The 17748-nt window shown below is 45.0% G+C and overlaps 1 protein-coding gene and 1 pseudogene across 2 annotated transcripts in view; both read right to left on the reverse strand.

The window, feature by feature from the left end:
- The window catches only part of LOC135570185 (microtubule-associated protein RP/EB family member 3-like), a 29263-nt pseudogene extending 16997 nt beyond the window's left edge, over positions 1 to 12266 (reverse strand).
- A 309-nt stretch (positions 12267 to 12575) lies between these two features.
- Positions 12576 to 17748, reverse strand: part of LOC115127421 (kinesin-like protein KIF3C) — a 44127-nt gene continuing 38954 nt past the window's right edge. For both annotated transcript variants that reach the window (XM_065016288.1, XM_065016287.1), the window contains exons 6-8: positions 14072 to 14180; positions 13773 to 13930; positions 12576 to 13693 (exon numbers count right to left, since the gene is read on the reverse strand). In XM_065016288.1, the coding sequence (XP_064872360.1) occupies positions 13606 to 13693; positions 13773 to 13930; positions 14072 to 14180 (355 nt within the window). In that variant the 3' untranslated portion in view covers positions 12576 to 13605. The remainder of the gene's footprint in view (positions 13694 to 13772; positions 13931 to 14071; positions 14181 to 17748) is intronic.

Here is a 17748-nt window from a genome sequence, read left to right on the forward strand (position 1 = left end):
CTAGTCAGTCTATAGGGAGGTAGATCAGTGATACCTCTAGTCAGTCTATAGGGAGGTAGATCAGTGATACCTCTAGTCAGTCTATAGGGAGGTAGATCAGTGATACCTCTAGTCAGTCTATAGGGAGGTAGATCAGTGATACCTCTAGTCAGTCTATAGGGAGGTAGATCAGTGATACCTCTAGTCAGTCTATAGGGAGGTAGATCAGTGATACAGTGCCTTGCGAAAGTATTCGGCCCCCTTGAACTTTGCGACCTTTTGCCACATTTCAGGCTTCAAACATAAAGATATAAAACTGTATATTTTTGTGAAGAATCAACAACAACGACAGATTTGTACCTTGTCCGATTTGTACCTTGTTTGAACTTGCATCCTTCCGGTTACTAGTCCAATGCTCTAACCACTAGGCTACCCTGCCGCCCTGATCATGTGAGACAAAAATATGAAAATGTAATGTGCAATTTTAAAAAGATTTTTATTAATCTACCAATTATAAAATTGAAATCCTTATTGGCTAAAACAATATTATTCGTCAATTTTTTACAATTTTATTTCCTCATTATCATGCAGTAGGTAGCCTAGTGGTTAGAGCGTTGGACTAGTAACCAGCAGGTAGCCTAGTGGTTAGAGCGTTGGACTAGTAACCAGCAGGTAGCCTAGTGGTTAGAGCGTTGGACTAGTAACCAGCAGGTAGCCTAGTGGTTAGAGCGTTGGACTAGTAACCAGCAGGTAGCCTAGTGGTTAGAGCGTTGGACTTGTAACCGGAAGGTTGTGAGTTCAAACCCCCGAGCTGACAAGGTACAAATCTGTTGTTCTGCCCCTGAACAGGCAGTTAACCCACCGTTCCCAGGCCGTCATTGAAAATAAGAATGTGTTCTTAACTGACTTGCCTAGTTAAATAAAGGTAAAATAAATACAAATATGAAATCCTCGATCACTGTGGGTCAATCATTCACTGTGGGAGGGATTATCAGGGAATGGGTCGGGAAGTTTGAGACTCACAGAGTTGGTAGGGTTTCAAACCTGTCAATCATTCACTGTGGGGGGGATTATAAGGGAATGGGTTGGGAAGTTTGAGACTCACAGAGTTGGTAGGGTTTCAAACCTGTCAATCATTCACTGTGGGGGGGATTATAAGGGAATGGGTCTGGAAGTTTGAGACTCACAGAGTTGGTAGGGTTTCAAACCTGTCAATTAATTATTGGGTAATGGATTTTCAGGGATTAGTGATCTAGTCATTAAAAAAGTGATATAATTCATTGTGACAAAACAAAACAAATATCCATTCCCCCTGTTAGGAAACAGTGTAGAGTTGCAGGATATATTTTTTTATACTAACATTTCAGGCGCCCATGGTGATATGTGTGTGTCACTGATAAACGCCTCCCGATCAGAAGCCCCTAGGCCGGATAATGTGTTGGCATGTCACTGATGACAGACCGCTACTGCCTGCTTGTTGTTGACGGGGGAAAGTTGACTACTTGATCATAACATCGCAACGTCTAAATCAGTAAAGGACTTGTTCATCATCTAAGGACAACAGTCAAACAATATCTAGTTACAACGAAAACAATGTGACTACCTAGTAGTCAGTGGCTGTTTTAGCACAAATGTGAGTTGCTGCGTAGGGCTTGATTTAAGCTGCTAAAGACTTGCTGCAGAGCCAATGAATGAGCTGAGCTAACTGAGCTAAGCTAACTGAACCAACTGGAGCTAAGCTAACTGAACTAGCCTACAGTACGTAGATGCAAGCTAACGTTAGCTATACATAACGTTCGGTCTAGCCCGGTCTGGCCAGCCGGTCCAGCACAATTCAACTATACTGTTTTCATCCAACCCCGCCTGGAGGCCTCCAGAAATATCCCTCTCTCTCTCTCTCTCACACACACACACACACACACACACACACACACACACACTGTGAGCCGCGCCGAATGGGACTCGAATGTGATGGCATTCGGGAATGTCTACCTGACTAGCTAACTATAAAAACTAAACTAACGTTAGTTGACAAAGTCCGCTTTTAAATAGTATACATCGTAGTGATAATAGTTAGTGACAGTCACTCACGCTCTAGTTTTGAAGAATCGTGCTGTTCTGAGCCTGTCCGGTCGATACTACTGCGTTGCTACAGCTTGTTCGTAGCAACCAGCTGCTGCCCCAACCGACCAACCACAGCTCAGCCGTCCGCCCCTGCGCGTCCCATAGCGGCAGGTTTTCACCTGCGTCATAACGCAACTGCATCACCTCGGATCCCGGGACACCATGATGGATCTACATCACCTGGCTCGTCTGAGGTTTGGCTGCCTGTCGACATACGGATAATATCTTGTCACTTTACTTTCGCCCTTTCAAATAGAACATAGTGACACATTTTTTGTTGTTGTAATGGGGTTTATTCTGCAGAATACATTAATATTAAAATGATAGTTTGAACAATGTTTTGAGGCTATATAGTGATTGTTTAAATTTAAAACAAAGCTTATATTTTGGGTTCTGATGGGGTACAACAGTTGAAGTAGTTATATTCTTCAAGAATCAATGGTTGCATATCAATTTATAAGTAAACACATTATATAGAAAAAGTAGATTTCCCCCTTTAAAGGTTAAACAATGTGGAATCATTAGTGTACAAGTATTTTACCTTTATTTAACTTAGCAAGTCCGTCAGGAACAAATATTTATTGACAATGACGGCCTAGGAACAGTGGGTTAACTGCCTTGTTCAGGGGTGGAACGACAGATTTTCAGCTTGCGGATTCGATCTAGCAACCTTTGTTACTTGCCCAGCGCTCTAACCACTACGCTACCTGCCGCCCCAGTAGGAGAGGGTAAAGGTTAAATTATGTGTTATCATTAGTTTATAAGAAGTCGAAGTGAGAAATGAATGATGTGGAATCATTAGTGTATAAGTAACAGAGGTGAGAGGTTAAATGATGTTAAATAGTGAATGTGATACAGCTGTGTAGCTCAATCTACCTGCTTTACTTGATCAACCTAGCCCTGCCCCTCTTCTCCTATTGGCAACAGAGGAAGGATCCCTGACCTGTGACCTCTGTTTTCCAGTGTGTCCTCTGCTTGGATGCACAGATTTCTCTCAATGGAGATGCTGGAAAAACCCTGTTGTACAAAACATTCTTCAATTCTCTTACAGTATTTCAATCCTTGGGGTCTCAGGCCGCTTTGACTCCAACTCTGTGAGCAATTGTGAAAACGTCTCTACCGGGTCAGAAGACACATTCTGCTCTTCCTTGTAGCCTTGGAAGCTGTAGCTGTGATGGCTAATACTGGACCTGGTAGTAGTGACCCCAGCTCACCATCCATTCCAAACCACTTCAATACAGGAACTGGACCTGGTAGTAGTGACCCCAGCTCACCATCCATTCCACACCACTTCAATACAGGAACTGGACCTGGTAGTAGTGACCCCAGCTCACCATCCATTCCACTTCAATACAGGAACTGGACCTGGTAGGAGTGACCCCAGCTCACCATCCATTCCATACCACTTCAATACAGGAAATGGACCTGGTAGTAGTGACCCCAGCTCACCATCCATTCCACTTCAATACAGGAACTGGACCTGGTAGTAGTGACCCCTGCTCACCATCCATTCCACACCACTTCAATACAGGAACTGGACCTGGTAGCTGCATTCGCTAGCTAAGTGAAAGTGAAAAATACAACAAAATATAGCTAACTATAGATATAGATAAAATATAGCTAGCTCTAACTAATTACACTTTGTGATACAAAATGGAATAAAAAATGAACACATTTTTAAATACCCAACTAACTAACCCTACACTCATTAAAACCCACCACCTCATTACCCTACTAACTAACCCTACACTCATTAAAACCCACCACCTCATTACCCTACTAACTAACTAACCCTACACTCATTAAAACCCACCACCTCATTACCCTACTAACTAACCCTACACTCATTAAAACCCACCACCACATTACCCTACTAACTAACCCTACACTCATTAAAACGCACCACCTCATTACCCTACTAACTAACCCTACACTCATTAAAACCCACCACCTCATTACCCTACTAACTAACCCTACACTCATTAAAACCCACCACCTCATTACCCTACTAACTAACTAACCCTACACTCATTAAAACCCACCACCTCATTACCATACTAACTAACCCTACACTCATTAAAACCCACCACCTCATTACCCTACTAACTAACTGACCCTACACTCATTAAAACCCACCACCTCATTACCCTACTAACTAACCCTACACTCATTAAAACCCACCACCCCATTACCCTACTAACTACACTCATTAAAACTTCTTCGGGATCGGTGTCCCTTCCACGGGACGGTTGAGCTAACATAGGTATTGGCAGAAAGTTTAAATTCTTGTTAACCTCTCTGGTACAAGTGGGACGGTAGCGTCCCACCTCGGCAACAGCCAGTGAAATTGCAGGGCTCCAAATTCAAAACAACAAAAATCTCATAATTAAAATTCCTCAAACAAGGATTATACACCATTTGAAAGATAAACTTCTTGTAAATCCAACCTCTGTGTCCGAATTCAAAAGGCTTTACAGAGAGAGCACACCATGCGATTATGCTAGGTCTGCGCCTAGTAACAGAAAACCATACAGCCATTTTCCAGCCAAGGAGAGGGCTCACAAAAGTCAGAAGTAGCGATTAAATTAAACACTAACCTTTGATGATCTTCATCAGATGACACTCATAGGACTTCATGTTACACAATACATGTATGTTTTGTTCTATAAAGTTCATATACAAAAATCTCAGTTTACATTGGCGCGTTATGTTCAGAAATGCATTGTCTCTAACAAACATCCTGTGAAAGTGCAGAGAGCCACATCAAATGACAGAAATACTCATAATAAATATTGATCTAAGATACAAGTGTTTAACATACATTTAAAGATAAACTTCTCCTTAATGCAACCGCTGTGTCAGATTTCAAAAAGGCTTTTATGGCGAAAGCACACGGTGTGATTATATTAGGTCAGCACCTAGCCACAAAAACCATACAGTCATTCTCCAGCCAAGGAGAGGGCTCACAAAAGTCAGAAATAGCATTAAAATTAATCACTTACCTTTGGTGATCTTCATCTGGTGGCACTTCCAGGTCTCCATGTTAGACAAATGTTCGATAATGTCCCTCTTTATGTCCAAAAACCCCCAGTTCTGTTGGTGCTGTTTAGTTCAGAAATCCAAAGGCACAATGCGCACTCTCAACATCAAGATGAAAAGTCAAAAAAGTACAATAGAAGTTAGTAGAAACATGTCAAACTATGTTTAAAATCAATCCTAAGGTTGTTTTTGTCATCAATAATATTTCATCCGGACAAAAGCTTCGTCAATAGAAAAGGAGAAACAAGAAAGGCGCAGGACTCATGGCTGGAAATTTCCGCTGGCCTCTCATTGAAAGTGCTGTATCTCTCTCATTTTTCAGAGTAAAAGCCTGAAACAATGCCTAAAGACTGGCCACATGTAGAGGAAGCCATAGATATCGTGAACTGGGTCTTTGTATGGTGGATAGGCTTTCAATGGAAAAACAGCCTTTCAAAATAATAGTTGGATTTCCCTTCAGGTTTTCACCTGCCATATGAGTTCTGTTATCCTCAGACATTAGAAACTTGAGTGTTTTCTATCCAAATCTACTAATTATATGCATATCCTAGCTTCTGGGCCTAAGTAGCAGGCAGTTTAATTTGGGCACGCTTTTCATCCAAAATTAGTGAAGTTAATCTAACTGCACTGTCCAATTTACAGTAGCAATTACAGTGAAATAATACCATGCTATTGTTTGAGAGTGCACAATTTTGAACATTAAAAGTTATTAATGAACAAATTAGACACATTTGGGCAGTCTTGATACATTTTCAACAGATATGCAATGGTTCATTGGATCAGTCTAAAACGTTGCACATACACTCCTGCCATCTAGTGGCCAAAATCTATATTGCACCTAGTCTAGAATAATACATTGTGGCCTTTCTCTTGCATTTCAAAGATGGTACAAAAAAATTCTGTAGAACGGTTATTATCTTTTACCAGATCTATTGTGTTATATTCTCAAACATTCCTTTCACATTTCCACAAACTTCAAAGTGTTTCCTTTCAAATGGTACCAAGAATAATCATATCCTTGCTTCAAGGCCTGAGCTACAGGCAGTTAGATTTGGGTATGTCATTTTAGGTGAAGATTGAAGAATATTCTTAAGAGGTAAAACCCACCACCTCATTACCCTACCAACTAAACCTACACTCGTTAAAACCAACCACCTTATTTCACTAATATCTGATCCTACCCCAGGCCAACGACCTGAGAGGACAGACCTTAGTCCACTAGAGAGGACAGACCTTAGTCCACTAGAGAGGACAGACCTTAGTCCACTAGAGAGGACAGACCGTAGTCCACTAGAGAGGACAGACCGTAGTCCACTAGAGAGGACAGACCTTAGTCCATTAGAGAGGACAGACCTTAGTCCACTAGAGAGGACAGACCGTAGTCCACTAGAGAGGACAGACCGTAGTCCACTAGAGAGGACAGACCTTAATCCACTAGAGAGGACAGACCTTAGTCCACTAGAGAGGACAGACCTTAGTCCACTAGAGAGGACAGACCTTAGTCCACTAGAGAGGACAGACCTTAGTCCACTAGAGAGGACAGACCTTAGTCCACTAGAGAGGACAGACCTTAGTCCACTAGAGAGGACAGACCTTAGTCCACTAGAGAGGACAGACCGTAGTCCACTAGAGAGGACAGACCGTAGTCCACTAGAGAGGACAGACCGTAGTCCACTAGAGAGGACAGACCTTAGTCCACTAGAGAGGACAGATTTTAGTCCACTAGAGAGGACAGAACGTAGTCCACTACTTTAACCCTATCTGATACTTCCTCAGGCCAATGACCTGAAAAGACGGGACACTACCACTCAACACACCTCTTCTGAAGTCAAATCTACTACCCCCAAGTACTTCTCTGCAGCTGCCACCACAACATCTATGTTCTGTGACCTATGTTCCATCTCTGCGGTACAGTTGATAAACATTGATATTAATGCTAAGAAGCCAACTTTACTGAAGCATGCAGTACCAGTCAAAAGTTTGGACACACCTACTCATTCAAGGGCTTTTCTACATTGTAGAATAATATTATTGGCCGTATTATTGGCCAAAGTGCAATCATTGGAAAACAAACTGGACATCTACGATTTAGACTATCCTACCAACGGGACATTAAAAACAGTAATATTTTATGTTGCACCAAGACTTGGCTGAACGACGACACGGATAATCTAGAGCTGGCTGGCTTCTCCGTGCATCGGCAGGACAGAGCAGCTACGTCTGGTAAGATGAGGGAGGGGTGTATCTATTTGTCAATAACTGCTGGTGCGCAATGTCTAATATTAAAGAAGTCTCGAGGTATTGCTCGCCTGAGGTAGAGTACCTTATGATAAGCTGTAGACCACACAATCTATCAAGAGAGTTCTTATTATTCGTAGCCATCTATTTACCACCACAAACCGATCCTGGCACTAAGACCACACTCAACGAGCTGTATAAGGACATAAGCAAACAAGAAAATGCTCAGAAGCGGTGCTCCTAGTGGCCGGGGACTTTAATGCAGGCAAACTGAAATCTGTTTTACCTCATTACAAAGGGGTTTCCCTTTGTAGTCCGTAATATTTTTCAAGCCCCAACCGACGAGCACCAGAGCCGGTGTAGTAGGTTTGAAACCCTTTGCCTGTTTGATGGCTCATCTGAGGGCATAGCAGGATTTCTAATAAGTGCTCAGTGTCCCACTCCTTGAAAGCCGCAGATCTAGCCTTTAGCTCAGTGCGGATGTTGCCTGTAATCCATGGCTTCTGGTTGGGAAATGTACGTAGGGTCACTGTGGGGACGACATCGTCGATGCACTTATTGATGAAGCCGGTGATTGAGGTGGTGTACTCCTCAATGTCATTCGATGAATCCCGGAACATTCCAGTCTGTGCCAGCAAAACACTCCTGTAGTGTAGCATCCACTTCATCCGACCTCTTCTGTGTTGAGGGAGTCACTGGTACTTCCTGCTTTAATTTTTGCTCGTAAGCAGGAATCAGGAGGATAGAATTATGGTCAGATTTGCCAAATGGAGGGTGAGGGAGAGCTTTGTATGCGTCTCTGTGTGTGGAGTAAAGGTGGTCCAGATTTATTTTCTCTCTGGTTGTACATTTAACATGCTGATGGAAATTTGGTAAAATGAATTTAAGTTTCCCTGCATTAAAGTCCCAGGCCACTAGGAGCGCTGCCTCTGGGTGAGCCTTTTCTTGTTTGTTTATTATGGCAGAATGCAGCTCATTCATTGCTGTCTTAGTGCCTCTGACTGTGGTGTTATGTAAACAGCTACGAAAAATACACATAAACTCTTTAGGTAGGTTGTGTGGTCTACAGTTTATCATGAGATACTCTACCTCAGGCGTGTCATCTGATGAAGATCATCATATGTTAGTGGTTCATTTTATCTATATTTCTGCTTTTTGTGAATCCTCTCTTTGGCTGGAAAAATGGCTGTGTTATTCTGTGAATAGGCACTCACCTAACATAATTGTTTGGTTTGCTTTCGTCATAAAGCCTGTTTTGAAATCGGACATGTTTGTGGCTGGATTTTTACAACTGTTGAAAGTTTATCTTTAAAATGGTGTAAAATACATGTATGTTTGAGGAATTTTAATTATGGGATTTCTGTTGTTTTGAATTTGGTGCCCTGCAGTTTCACTGGCTGTTGAAGAGGTGGGACGCTTCCGTCTCACGTGCCCTAGAAAGGTTAAAGGGAAAAAGGCCAGTCCGTGGTGAGTACTCTGCCAGACCGTGGTGAGTACTCTGCCAGACCGTGGTGAGTACTCTGCCAGTCCGTGGTGAGTACTCTGCCAGTCCGTGGTGAGTACTCTGCCAGTCCGTGGTGAGTACTCTGCCAGACCGTGGTGAGTACTCTGCCAGTCCGTGGTGAGTACTCTGCCAGACCGTGGTGAGTACTCTGCCAGTCCGTGGTGAGTACTCTGCCGTGGTGAGACTCTGCCCGTGGTGAGTACTCTGCCGTGGTGAGTACTCTGCCAGTCCGTGGTGAGTACTCTGCCAGACCGTGAGTACTCTGCCAGTGCCAGACCGTGGTGAGTACTCTGCCAGTACTCTCCGTGGTGAGTACTCTGCCAGTCCGTGGTGAGTACTCTGCCAGTCCGTGGTGAGTACTCTGCCAGCCGTGGTGAGTAGACCGTGGTGAGTACTCTGCCGTGGTGAGTACTCTGCCCGTGGTGAGTACTCTGCCAGACCGTGGTGAGTACTCTGCCAGTCCGTGGTGAGTACTCTGCCAGTCCGTGGTGAGTACTCTGCCAGTCCGTGGTGAGTACTCTGCCAGTCCGTGGTGAGTACTCTGCCAGTCCAGTCCGTGGTGAGTACTCTGCCAGTCCGTGGTACTCTGCCAGTCCGTGGTACTCTGCCAGACCGTGGTGAGTACTCTGCCAGTCCGTGGTGAGTACTCTGCCAGACCGTGGTGAGTACTCTGCCACTCTGACCGTGGTGAGTACTCTGCCAGACTCTGCCCGTGGTGAGTACTCTGCCAGACCGTGGTGAGTACTCTGCCAGTCGTGAGTACTCTGCCAGTACTCTGCCGTGGTGAGTAATCACAGTCCTGATGTCCAGAAGTTATTTTCGGACATAAGAGACGGTAAGCGGCAACATTACGTACAAAATAAGTTACAAACAACGCAAATAAACACATTTTAAAAAACAATCGGTTTGCAACGTAAACAATCGTCTGCCTTCTTCTCCAAGCCATCTTACTAATCTCCCTCCTACATCATACTGCTGCTACATGCCCATAAACATGACACCTATAACACTACAGTGTATTTGGCACAAAAAAAGCATAACGCATATATTCTTACATGACTTTGTCAGGTAATGAAACAAAGCTCAAAAGAATAGACTGTCACCTCTGTTTCACCACGCTCCCCACCGGATCTGCACCGTAGAGCTCCTCACAACACCTTCCATTCCACCTCCAGAACTCAAACTGCCATCACTCTATTTGAACTTGACACCAATCTTCCTCGACATACTCTCTCCCTTGTTATTGCTAGACTCAAACCCATCCTCTGCCTCAGTCTTTTCAACCTCATCTCTCTTTCTCTCCAATCCTCCTCCCTTAACCAATTACTTGACTCCTTCTGAAAATGTTAAACTTTTCCAAGCCAAAATCTATTTTTAGCCTCCTGGAGAGACATGCTAAGCCCTGTACTCCCTCCACTTCAAACTCGAGCCATCCAACATGTCAGTTCATGTTGTGAGAGCTCTTGATAGGTTGGAGGAGGTCCTCTGCAAGTTGTCATAATTATTGTGTAAGTCTATGGAAGGGGGTGAGAACCTTGAGCTTCCTAGGTTTTGTATTGAAGTCAATGTACCCAGAGGAGGACGGAAGCTAGCTGTCCTCCGGTTACACCATGGTGCTACCCTACAGAGTGCTGTTGAGGCTACTGTAGATCTTCAATGTACCCAGAGGAGGATGGAAGCTAGCTGTCCTCCGGCTACACCATGGTGCTACCCTACAGAGTGCTGTTGAGGCTACTGTAGATCTTCATGGTAAAACAGTGTGATTTAATAAATGATTTGGTGACGTGAATATATTTAGTACACTTTTATCTAAACAGAAATACACTGCTCAAAAAAATTAAGGGAACACTAAAATAACACATCCTAGATCTGAATGAATGAAACATTCTTATTAAATACTTTTTTCTTTACATAGTTGAATGTGCTGACAACAAAATCACACAGAAATTATCAATGGAAATCAAATTTATCAACCCATGGAGGTCTGGATTTGGAGTCACACTCAAAATTAAAGTGGAAAACCACACTACAGGCTGATCCAACTTTGATGTAATGTCCTTAAAACAAGTCAAAATGAGGCTCAGTAGTGTGTGTGGCCTCCACGTGCCTGTATGACCTCCCTACAACGCCTGGCCCGCCCCAACGCCACGTTGCACCACAGTCTGTGGTGCAACGTGGCGTTGGTGGATGGAGCGAGACATGATATCCCAGATGTGCTCAATTGTATTCAGGTCTGGGTAACGGGCGGGCCAGTCCATAGCATCAATGCCTTCCTCTTGCAGGAACTGCTGACACACTCCAGCCACATGAGGTCTAGCATTGTCTTGCAGGGCCAACCGCCCCAGCATATGGTCTCACAAGGGGTCTGAGGATCTCATCTCTGTACCTAATGGCAGTCAGGCTACCTCTGGCGAGCACATGGAGGGCTGTGCGGCCCCCAAAGAAATGCCACCCCACACCATGACTGACCCACTGCCAAACCGGTCATGCTGGAGGATGTTGCAGGCAGCAGAACGTTCTCCACGGCGTCTCCAGACTGTCACGTCTGTCACGTGCTCAGTGTGAACCTGCTTTCATCTGTGAAGAGCACAGGGCGCCAGTGGCGAATTTGCCAATATTAGTGTTCTCTGGCAAATGCCAAACATCTTGCACGGTGTTGGGCTGTAAGCACAACCCCCACTTGTGGATGTCTCTGGATGCTCTGGACACTATGCTGACAGACGCAGCAAACCTTCTTGCCACATCTTGCATTGATGTGCCATCCTGGATGAGCTGCACTACCTGAGGCACTTGTGTGGGTTGTGTTCTCCGTCTCATGCTACCACTAGAGTGAAAGCACCACCAGCATTCAAAAGTGACCAAAACATCAGCCAGGAGGCATAGGAACTGAGAAGTGGTCTGTGGTCACCACCTGCAGCCTTGCAGAACCACATTTGCAAGACCTTTATCAATCAGTGTTGCTTCCTAAGTGGACAGTTTGCAGAAGTGTGATTGACTTGTTACATTGTGTTGTTTAGTGTTCCCTTTATTTTTTGATCTCATTTTATATATATATATATATGAAATTCAGTTTTAGTCAACTTAGCTGCCCCCAAAAGATGCTCAGAACACATTGCTGAAAAGTTCACACACCAACAACTCACTAGTGTACCATGTTGTGGACCTCATCAACATAACTCACCACTGAACCATGTGGTGGACCTCATCAATAACTCACCACTGAACCATGTGGTGGACCTCATCAATAACTCACCACTGAACCATGTGGTGGACCTCATCAATAACTCACCACTGAACCATGTGGTGGACCTCATCAATAACTCACCACTGAACCATGTGGTGGACCTCATCAATAACTCACCACTGAACCATGTTGTGGACCTCATCAATAACTCACCACTGAACCATGTGGTGGACCTCATCAACACCTCATCAACCAACCATGTGGTGGACCTCATCAACATAACTCACCACTGAACCATGTGGTGGACCTCATCAACATAACTCACCACTGAACCATGTGGTGGACCTCATCAATAACTCACCACTGAACCATGTGGTGGACCTCATCAACATAACTCACCACTGAACCATGTGGTGGACCTCATCAACATAACTCACCACTGAACCATGTGGTGGACCTCATCAATAACTCACCACTGAACCATGTGGTGGACCTCATCAATAACTCACCACTGAACCATGTGGTGGACCTCATCAACATAACTCACCACTGAACCATGTGGTGGACCTCATCAACATAACTCATCACTGAACCATGTTGTGGACCTCATCATGTTCCAATGTGATGCTCGCGGAACCAGGATGTTTGAAGTAGGCATCGGCATTTCTCTGAGCCAAGAAAAGTTTCAGGAGTTCCTCCGTCTCACTTTGATCCGGTATGCGGCAGGGAGTTCAGAGTTCAGAACACGAACCTGATCTTTGATTATTGAAATCAGAGGAGAAACTACTAGTACCATCGATCATCTCGTTTCTTTAGTTCAGTGTTCATAGCCTGTAGGTAGACAGGCCATTATGTCTTGTTTCTTTAGTTCAGTGTTCATAGCCTGTAGGTAGACAGGCCATTATGTCTTGTTTCTTTAGTTCAGTGTTCATAGCCTGTAGGTAGACAGGCCATAACGTCTCATTTCTTTAGTTCAGTGTTCATAGCCTGTAGGTAGACAGGCCATAACGTCTCATTTCTTTAGTTCAGTGTTCATAGCCTGTAGGTAGACAGGCCATTATGTCTCATTTCTTTAGTTCAGTGTTCATAGCCTGTAGGTAGACAGGCCATTATGTCTCGTTTCTTTAGTTCAGTGTTCATAGCCTGTAGGGAGGGAAGGAGATGTGTAGAAGTAGGAAGGGAAAGGGAGAGATATGGAGAGGGAGAGATATGGAAGGGAGAGGGAGAGATATGGAAGGGAGAGGGAGAGATATGGAGAGGGAGAGATATGGAGAGGGAGAGGGAGAGATATGGAGAGGGAGAGGGAGAGATATGGAGAGGGAGATAGGGAGAGATATGGAGAGGGAGAGGGAGAGATATGGAAGGGAGAGGGAGATATGTGGAAGGGAGAGGGAGATATGGAGAGGGGGAGATGGAAAGGAGAGATATGGAGAGGGAGAGATATGGAAGGGAGAGGGAGAAATATGGAGAAGGAGAGAGAGAAATATGGAAGGGAGAGAGAGATATGGACGGGATAGGTAGTGAGGTAGGCTGCTCTTCACTGGGCGGCAGTGGGCGTGGCTGTAGAATGGGTTGCCAGGGAAACGGTGGAGGTGGAGGAAGTGATGGCTCGCGGGGTCTGACACCTGGAACAGGAAGAGGATATAACATCACACAAGGACAGGTTAAGAGACACGTGATCTGGCGGAGGTGTGTGTGTCTCACCAGGATCGTGACATGCGGACACGTGCAGCTCGCTCCCTGTGGGGAACGTTGTCTGTTGGGTAGGGGCTATAATTAGGCCCCACCTCCGATGGCCGGTGGTCCAATGAGACAGTGGTGGGATGAGTCATGTCCAGCTCCAGGAACATGATGTTCTCAGCCTACACACACACACACACACACACACACACACACACACACACACACACACACACAGAGGCATAGAGGAGGAAACAAAGCTTAAAGAATTGGGTTACATAACTACAGAGCATATTCACTCTCCCTATCACACACACACTTACCCGGTATCTGGAGTGAGCTCCCATCGCTAAGGAGACCCGTGCGTACTGGCTGATTGGTCGTTTGTATCCGACTGCAGAAGCCGGCCTCTTCTTCATCTGGCTGAACTGACTGAGAGAGGGAGAGAGACGGAGAGAAAATCATGTGGAAACCTTTATTTAATTCCACATATCACATTAAAGTCTAGAAAGAGTTAAACATTTCAGAGGGCACAAATACATGGACAGATACAGAAAGCACCTTGTTCTCCAGACAGCTAGACTGACCATAACAGCTGAAACAGAGCAGTACCTTCTCCATACAGCTAGACTGACCATACCAGCTGAAACAGAGCAGTACCTTCTCCTCCAGACAGCTAGACTGACCATAACAACTGAAACAGTACCTTCTCCCTACAGCTAGACTGACCATAACAGCTGAAACAGAGCAGTACCTTCTCCCTACAGCTAGACTGACCATACCAGCTGAAACAGAGCAGTACCTTCTCCTCCATACAGCTAGACTGACCAAACCAGCTGAAACAGAGCAGTACCTTCTCCTCCATACAGCTAGACTGACCATAACAGCTGAAACAGAGCAGTACCTTCTCCTCCAGACAGCTAGACTGACCATAACAGCTGAAACAGTACCTTCTCCATACAGCTAGACTGACCATACCAGCTGAAACAGAGCAGTACCTTCTCCCTACAGCTAGACTGACCATAACAGCTGAAACAGAGCAGTACCTTCTCCCTACAGCTAGACTGACCATACCAGCTGAAACAGAGCAGTACCTTCTCCTCCATACAGCTAGACTGACCATACCAGCTGAAACAGTACCTTCTCCATACAGCTAGACTGACCATAACAGCTGAAACAGTACCTTCTCCATACAGCTAGACTGACCATACCAGCTGAAACAGAGCAGTACCTTCTCCATACAGCTAGACTGACCATAACAGCTGAAACAGTACCTTCTCCCTACAGCTAGACTGACCATACCAGCTGAAACAGAGCAGGACCTTCTCCTCCATACAGCTAGACTGACTATAACAGCTGAAACAGAGCAGTACCTTCTCCTCCATACAGCTAGACTGACCATACCAGCTGAAACAGAGCAGTACCTTCTCCTCCAGACAGCTAGACTGACCATACCAGCTGAAACAGAGCAGTACCTTCTCCATACAGCTAGACTGACCATACCAGCTGAAACAGAGCAGTACCTTCTCCTCCAGACAGCTAGACTGACCATAACAGCTGAAACAGAGCAGTACCTTCTCCTCCATACAGCTAGACTGACCATAACAGCTGAAACAGAGCAGTACCTTCTCCTCCAGACAGCTAGACTGACCATAACAGCTGAAACAGTACCTTCTCCATACAGCTAGACTGACCATACCAGCTGAAACAGAGCAGTACCTTCTCCCTACAGCTAGACTGACCATAACAGCTGAAACAGAGCAGTACCTTCTCCCTACAGCTAGACTGACCATACCAGCTGAAACAGAGCAGTACCTTCTCCTCCATACAGCTAGACTGACCATAACAGCTGAAACAGAGCAGTACCTTCTCCATACAGCTAGACTGACCATACCAGCTGAAACAGAGCAGTACCTTCTCCATACAGCTAGACTGACCATAACAGCTGAAACAGTACCTTCTCCATACAGCTAGACTGACCATACCAGCTGAAACAGAGCAGTACCTTCTCCATACAGCTAGACTGACCATAACAGCTGAAACAGTACCTTCTCCCTACAGCTAGACTGACCATACCAGCTGAAACAGAGCAGGACCTTCTCCTCCATACAGCTAGACTGACTATAACAGCTGAAACAGAGCAGTACCTTCTCCTCCATACAGCTAGACTGACCATACCAGCTGAAACAGAGCAGTACCTTCTCCTCCAGACAGCTAGACTGACCATACCAGCTGAAACAGAGCAGTACCTTCTCCATACAGCTAGACTGACCATACCAGCTGAAACAGAGCAGTACCTTCTCCTCCAGACAGCTAGACTGACCATAACAGCTGAAACAGAGCAGTACCTTCTCCTCCATACAGCTAGACTGACCATAACAGCTGAAACAGAGCAGTACCTTCTCCATACAGCTAGACTGACCATAACAGCTGAAACAGAGCAGTACCTTCTCCTCCATACAGCTAGACTGACCATACCAGCTGAAACAGAGCAGTACCTTCTCCTCCAGACAGCTAGACTGACCATAACAGCTGAAACAGAGCAGTACCTTCTCCATACAGCTAGACTGACTATAACAGCTGAAACAGAGCAGTACCTTCTCCTCCAGACAGCTAGACTGACCATAACAGCTGAAACAGAGCAGTACCTTCTCCATACAGCTAGACTGACCATAACAGCTGACACAGAGCAGTACCTTCTCCATACAGCTAGACTGACCATAACAGCTGAAACAGAGCAGTACCTTCTCCTCCAGACAGCTAGACTGACCATACCAGCTGAAACAGAGCAGTACCTTCTCCATACAGCTAGACTGACCATACCAGCTGAAACAGAGCAGTACCTTCTCCTCCATACAGCTAGACTGACCATAACAACTGAAACAGAGCAGTACCTTCTCCCTACAGCTAGACTGACCATACCAGCTGAAACAGAGCAGTACCTTCTCCATACAGCTAGACTGACCATACCAGCTGAAACAGAGCAGTACCTTCTCCATACAGCTAGACTGACCATACCAGCTGAAACAGAGCAGTACCTTCTCCTCCATACAGCTAGACTGACCATAACAACTGAAACAGAGCAGTACAGCTAGACTGACCTAACAGCTGAAACAGAGCAGTACCTCGCTAGCTGGTTTTGGACAGGCCAGCAATCTGAAGGCCACATACTGGTAGCCTACAGTAGCCTGTACAGCCTGATACCGGTAGCCTGTGTGCGGTAGCCTACAGTAGCATAAGTGCATGACTGAGATCTATCAGTGCACTAGCTTACTCTCATCACCAAGGCTTTTCAAGCGTGAGACAGAGATGCACACAGACAGATAGACACAGATACACACAGACAGACAGACACAGATACACACAGACAGACAGACACAGATACACACAGACAGACAGATACAGATACAGACAGACAGACAGACACAGATACACACAGACAGACAGACACAGATACAGACACTACAGATACAGACACTACAGATACAGACACTACAGATACAGACACTACAGATACAGATACAGATACAGACACTACAGATACAGACACTACAGATACAGACACTACAGATACAGACACTACAGATACAGATACAGACACTACAGATACAGACACTACAGATACAGACACTACAGATACAGATACAGACACTACAGATACAGATACAGACACTACAGACACTACAGATACAGACACTACAGACACTACAGATACAGACACTACAGATACAGACACTACAGACACAGATACAGACACTACAGATACAGACACTACAGATACAGATACAGACACTACAGATACAGACACTACAGATACAGATACAGACACTACAGATACAGATACAGACACTACAGATACAGACACTACAGATACAGACACTACAGATACAGACACTACAGATACAGATACAGACACTACAGATACAGACACTACAGATACAGACACTACAGATACAGATACTACAGATACAGACACTACAGATACAGATACTACAGATAC

This window comes from Oncorhynchus nerka, unplaced genomic scaffold (genome assembly GCF_034236695.1).
Source record: "Oncorhynchus nerka isolate Pitt River unplaced genomic scaffold, Oner_Uvic_2.0 unplaced_scaffold_1057, whole genome shotgun sequence".
Taxonomy (NCBI): Eukaryota; Metazoa; Chordata; class Actinopteri; order Salmoniformes; family Salmonidae; genus Oncorhynchus; species Oncorhynchus nerka.